Source organism: Protobothrops mucrosquamatus, unplaced genomic scaffold (assembly GCF_001527695.2).
Source record: "Protobothrops mucrosquamatus isolate PMUCROS unplaced genomic scaffold, P.Mucros_1.0 scaffold3546, whole genome shotgun sequence".
Taxonomy (NCBI): Eukaryota; Metazoa; Chordata; class Lepidosauria; order Squamata; family Viperidae; genus Protobothrops; species Protobothrops mucrosquamatus.
The window spans coordinates 56338-62054 of record NW_015389513.1 but is presented as its reverse complement, the minus strand read 5'-3'; the positions used below and the strand labels follow the sequence as shown (position 1 = coordinate 62054).

General features: G+C 34.4%; 1 protein-coding gene across 1 annotated transcript in view; it reads right to left on the bottom strand.

Moving 5' to 3' along the window:
* Positions 1–374: 374 nt before the first annotated feature.
* The window catches only part of SIPA1L1 (signal induced proliferation associated 1 like 1), a 56768-nt gene continuing 51425 nt past the window's right edge, over positions 375–5717 (bottom strand). Inside the window, exons 17-20 of the mRNA XM_015827183.1 lie at positions 5550–5696; positions 3515–3629; positions 2423–2501; positions 375–1579 (exon numbers count right to left, since the gene is read on the bottom strand). Of these exons, the coding sequence (XP_015682669.1) occupies positions 1436–1579; positions 2423–2501; positions 3515–3629; positions 5550–5696 (485 nt within the window). The 3' untranslated portion in view covers positions 375–1435. The remainder of the gene's footprint in view (positions 1580–2422; positions 2502–3514; positions 3630–5549; positions 5697–5717) is intronic.

The window sequence follows — 5717 nt, the reverse complement described above, 5'->3', positions numbered from 1 at the left end:
TCCAGCAAACAATGGTAGCCGGAACAAAGGAAAAAGGAGTTTATGAGGCTGACAGACATGGGCTGTTCTTACTAAGTGTGGAAATGTGCAAGGAGCAATTATCACAGTTGCATGCAGTGGAGATCACAAACTAAAATTCACCATATGTCACTTGAAACAATGTTTAGCAGGCTGCAATATACACACTTTTCCCTCCCCACCCTAATATTAAAGAGTCCTGCAGGTGTGACATTTTATGGTAAGTTAGCCTCCCACCACACATACTTAACAATAGTCAGTTTTAATGAAAAATCCATAATATGATAATCAAGATAAATTTGGGAAGGAAGGAAGGAAGGAAGGAAGGAAGGAAGGAAGGAAGGAAGGAAGGAAGGAAGGAAGGAACTTTGCATGTTTTAATAACAGTTGTCCAATTATTACTTCATTTGAGGCATTAACTGGAAAACTACTGAAAATTAGTTTATGCCATATTTATGCCAAACAGAATAAAAGATATAGATTTGCATTTTTAACTTCTTAATCTGTGTGTGCATATATATAAAATATCTCTATAAAAGTAAAGGTGCTAAGAGAGAATTCTAGCAGCCACTGAAAGCTATTAATAATTTCTCAGACAGCAGGAATTAAGTATTTATGAAAAATTAATTCAATCATTAGAAGGGACCACTGAAAGAAATATTCCTGGCTGGTAAAAGACAGAATAATTATTACAATACTAGCATTTTTTTCTCTTTTTCAGAGAAGAAATATGCATTTAATATATCTACTTGACAATGTTTATCTCAAGCTGTTTCATTTGGGAGCATCAAATTTATATAGATGTGCAAAAAAGAAGTGGATAGCTTGACATATCCATAGCTTTGTGCTAGCTACACTTTATACACAAATAGGATGTGTGTACACATTCTGATATTCTCTGGGAAATGATTCTGTACAACAGATGTGGAGATAGCATTCTTAACAGACACACAAGACAGTTAACAACCTCTTAAGCATTGGAAAAAATAAGTCTTGTTGAAATATTTACTAAAGCAGAATGAAGCAGATTAATCTGAAACTTATACAAAGTAATGAATAGAATTAGAGGCAAATGGACAGTTATTCTGGTCCACTTTCCAAATAATTTTATACAGAACAGGTAAAGAGAATGTGCAAAAAATCTAAAGACATTCACATTTTAGTAGTTAAATTTTTATTTCCTTTAAAATTATTTTTTTCTTCTTTTCCTATAAAAGGCATTCACTGATAGTTGATCTGCAATAATTCTGGGTGCTTGCAGATATGTTAAAATGAAACAAAGGAAAACCAAAAAAGGTACCCCTAATATGAAACATATGAAAGTGCTCTGACTGGGTTTGTATAATTTAGGATGGTGTTAAAGCTACGTCCCACTCCAGAGATATTTTTTGCCAATGTGTTTGTTTCATATGTGCTATTAACTCATATCAATTGTGTTGAAAACCCATTCAGTGAATTTCTTCAGTTTTTCAGAGGCATTGTGCGATTCCTCTTGTAATCGTAAGTTATCCTCCCGTAAATGTTGTACTTCAGCCTGAAGACTGGCTTTGTCTTCTTTTTCCTGGGAGAAGAATAAAAACACAAGATATCACAAGTGGATTTTACACTGTAAATATTACTGGCACCATAAACTCAAAAGTTTCTTACAAAGATATTCCAAACTGATCATGCGAGCACCCCCCGGATGGGAACCCCTGCATTACAGGGTGGAAAAACTGATCACTGAAATTTATGCAGACATTCAGCTTTATAGTTTGCAAAATCTATTGGAACTTTGTACTGAAAAGCGAGGAGAATTGAAATGTAAGATTTCAAAATTCATTTAGAATATAATGTATCAAATGTTACTGTTAGAGAAAAGAAAGGATGGTTTCACTCATCCCCAGATACAGCTAAATTGATGAAAAACTGGAGAAAATAACAAAAGCAACCTAGAACTAAGGAGAAATTTCCTGACAGTTAGAACAATTAACCAATGGAACAACCTGCCTCCAGAAGCAGTGAATGCTCCAACACTGGAAGTTTTTAAGAAGAGACTGGACAGCCATTTGTCCGAAATGGTGTAGGGTTTCCTGCCTGAGCAGGGGTTGGACTTGATGACCTCCAAGTTCCCTTCCAACATTATTATTATTATTGTTATTATTATTATTGAGGAAAAATGGTTATTATACAATGATCTTCATGCAATACACAAAGGATTCGTCAAATCATTACAAACGTTACTGGACTGGACACCACTTACTTTGCAAAATAACTACAGTGTTTGGAACCCCTATAGTTTACAGTAATATCTTCAAGACTTAATGGTCATTCTAAAATGACTAGCAGATTTACCACGTGACCAACTGAGAGAAAGCCAAACTGAATATTTAATACAAGCTGATACTGAAACAAATATAATTACCTTCTTTAAATCTTCCTGCAATATTCTTAGCATACTCTCCAGCTGGTTCACTTTAGAAGCAAGAGGAGGAGATTCTTTACTGCGAGGAGAAGGAAACAAAAACCGAATTGCTAAGTTTTCTTAATATTTATTTCTTAATTATTTTATGCAGTACTTTTATTTTTTTTAATTATAATTTAGAGTTGCTAAGCCATGAAAAGGCTTATTAGAGTGAGTCTAATATTTAATTGTTCTAATTTTTAATATAGTCTATTGAAATTTTCTGAGAAATTTTCAAGCAAGGGTAGCTTTCTTTAGTAATTGTTTGTCAGAATACACGTGCACACGCATACAAAGCTAATTTAACAAAATACTTCATTTCATTTTTTTAACATATTTTTTTTAAAAAAAACCATAAACATTTATATTCATCATTACATGGTATAGCAATGAGTGTTTTCAACCTGCTCAGTCATGTTAGGGATGGTTATGTTACATTTTCATTCAGCAAATTCTGCTTACAGAATGTGAGCAGTCTCCTAGTTCTCCAGTCCTTTTATGGCGTGAATGCAGAATTTAGTTCAGCGGTAAACTTACTTCATCTTTAATCAATGTTCAGATAACAAGAAGAATTAGCACTTACTCAGTGGAAGCAATTATTGATTTCATATTCTATTTTCCACAATTAATTGTAGGAATTTCAAAAATATACTTGGCATAAGATGACAATAACTTCAGTACTTTCAGGTAACTTATAATTTTCAGCTCAATCTTTCTAGAGTTGATATTATACCTTTTTAAGACTTAAAAGCAGTATATGTACTTTGTTGTAAATATTACAACAAAATCCCATTTGTCTAGAACATATGTCTCTCTTTTTTCTATTAATTACACAATCACTAAATGAAATAAACTTCATATTCTTAGATAATGTTATCACTTAAAATAATATCCAGAAAGGTAGTAAACCACTTCCTGATCCTGAAGTCACATTTTCAGTTTTCCATAGATCAGAGTGCATATATTCTAAATTTGTAAGTTTTACAGATTCTACTGCACAACAATTTCCCCAGCCTTCTTAACAGAGTCGTGATGGTTCAGCAGATCACTTACCCAGTGTAAGGCTTCATCTGTGCAGAAAGCTGGTCTTCAGCCTGATCATTACTGGAGGCCACACTGATGGGCCTATGGTTTTCATCATTAGTTCCAAAAAAGGATGCTCGCTGGACTGGAAAGAAAAAGACAAACACATATTCTAAGTTTCTTTTCATTAGTATTACAGTAAAATATATATCATAGTAAAATTAAAATCAGTAACAGCAGTTAAAAATCTACACTTGGGGTAATTATGGTAACTTTCCTTTCTTACACTTTTGCCTTTGAGTTATATTATATAATCTGTTCTCCTCAGTAAGGTCAGGTAATTTCTAGAATCTAATGAACGTATATGTAGTCTTCCTTTAGTGACCACAATTAGGATTGGCAGCTCGGCTGCTAAGTGGGAAATCACATGACCATGAGTGTGCATTCCTTTTTCCCACTGCCTTTCAGAATGCTCACACACACACACACACACACGCACACACACAGAGAGAGAGAGAGAGAGAGAGAGAGAAAGGATTAATTAGCAAGAAGGGATTAATGTTTGCACTTACATTAATTGGAGAGGAAGGGATTACAAGAGAGTAATCAGGGACACAATGGGGAATACACATCAAAAGCAAAGTAATCTTGGCACCCCTGAGTTTGCTATGCAAACAGCCCAGTGTATTCCCCCCTGTACAGTTATTAAGTTAGTAACATGGTTGCTAAGTGACTCTGGCTTCCCCACTGATTTTGATTATCAGAAGGTCCAAAAGATGATCACATGACCCCAGGACACTGCAACCGTCATAAATGCATGCCAGTTGTCAAGCATTCAAAGTTTGATTACGTGATCATGGAGATGCTGAAATGACCATAAATATGAAAAACTGTCATAAGTCACTTTTTTCAGTGCCATTATAACTAAATGAATGTTTGTAAGTCAAGGACTACCTGTATTCTCAAATGACTTTGGTGACACATTTCAGCAGTGACCAAAATATAGCCTAAAATTCTGTGTTCCTTTTAATCTTTCTTTTTTATATATAAGTATTTTATTAAGTTTTATAAAGATATGGGGAAAAAAGGGTCGGTATAGGTAATGGGATTCAGGGTAGTGTTCAGGGAAGGGATTGGGATGGGGGTAGGTACAACAATGGGGTTGCCCCCAATGACATTCCAAGCTTTAGCAAACAAACTATCATCCGGGTACAAGTATTCAGTGAGAATAGATAATATAATAATAAGTAGCTGTAGTCAACAAAAATAACAATAATTATAAAGCATATCAATTAATCAATAAGCATCAATCATCTTAATAAATTTCAGAATCATTTTTCGTTAACTCATTTTGCTAACCGTTGATAAAAAAAATTCCCATGTTTTAAAATAAACTAAGTCTTCTTTCTCTTTAATCTCTAAGGTTAGTCTGCACATTCTAGAATTTTCCTAATTATGATCTCATCCGATGGTACATTTTCATTTTTCCAATATTGGGCAAATGCTATTCTCACAGCTGTCAATATATGTAATATTAAATACTCATTGTCTTTGCCATAATTAGATCCTAGTATTCCTAATAAAAACAATTCTGGCTGAAATTCCATCTGTATTTTAGTCATCTTTTCCAGCCATATATGAATCTTAGACCAAAATTTCTTTGCACTAGGACATACCCACCAGATATGGTAGTAAGTGCCTGGCTTTTGTTTACATTTCCAACAGTTATTCGAGACATTTTTAAACATTTTCTCTAACCTTACTGGTGTGTCATGACACCTTTTAATCTTTCTGATCTGGTGGGAAAAGTTATGTTTTGCAACTGTGCATTTCTATAAATGCAATTGTGGTATTTATAGTGAAACAACAGAGACTGAATTCAGTAACACTAATAATAATTGAAGCATATAAACAAAAGAAAGCAAACAGTATTTCAACAATTGGGCATCAATGAAAATGAATATGGATCTCAGAGCCTTAAGATACGAAGCAATGATATAAACATCAAATAAAGACTTGTAAATTGGTATGTGCGCATCATTAATAATGAACTGCAAACTCTTACCTTCAAAGGCCTTGGCAGCGTCTACCAAATTTGACCAATCTAAATCTGAAGCTGAATCAGGCAAGGGCATGAGCCCTGGATCTGGCATCGGCTGCCTCCTCTGCTCCTGGACATCAGTGAGGGAGCTATCAGAGGCAGAGAACTCTCCTAAACCAGAAGGGGGGGAGG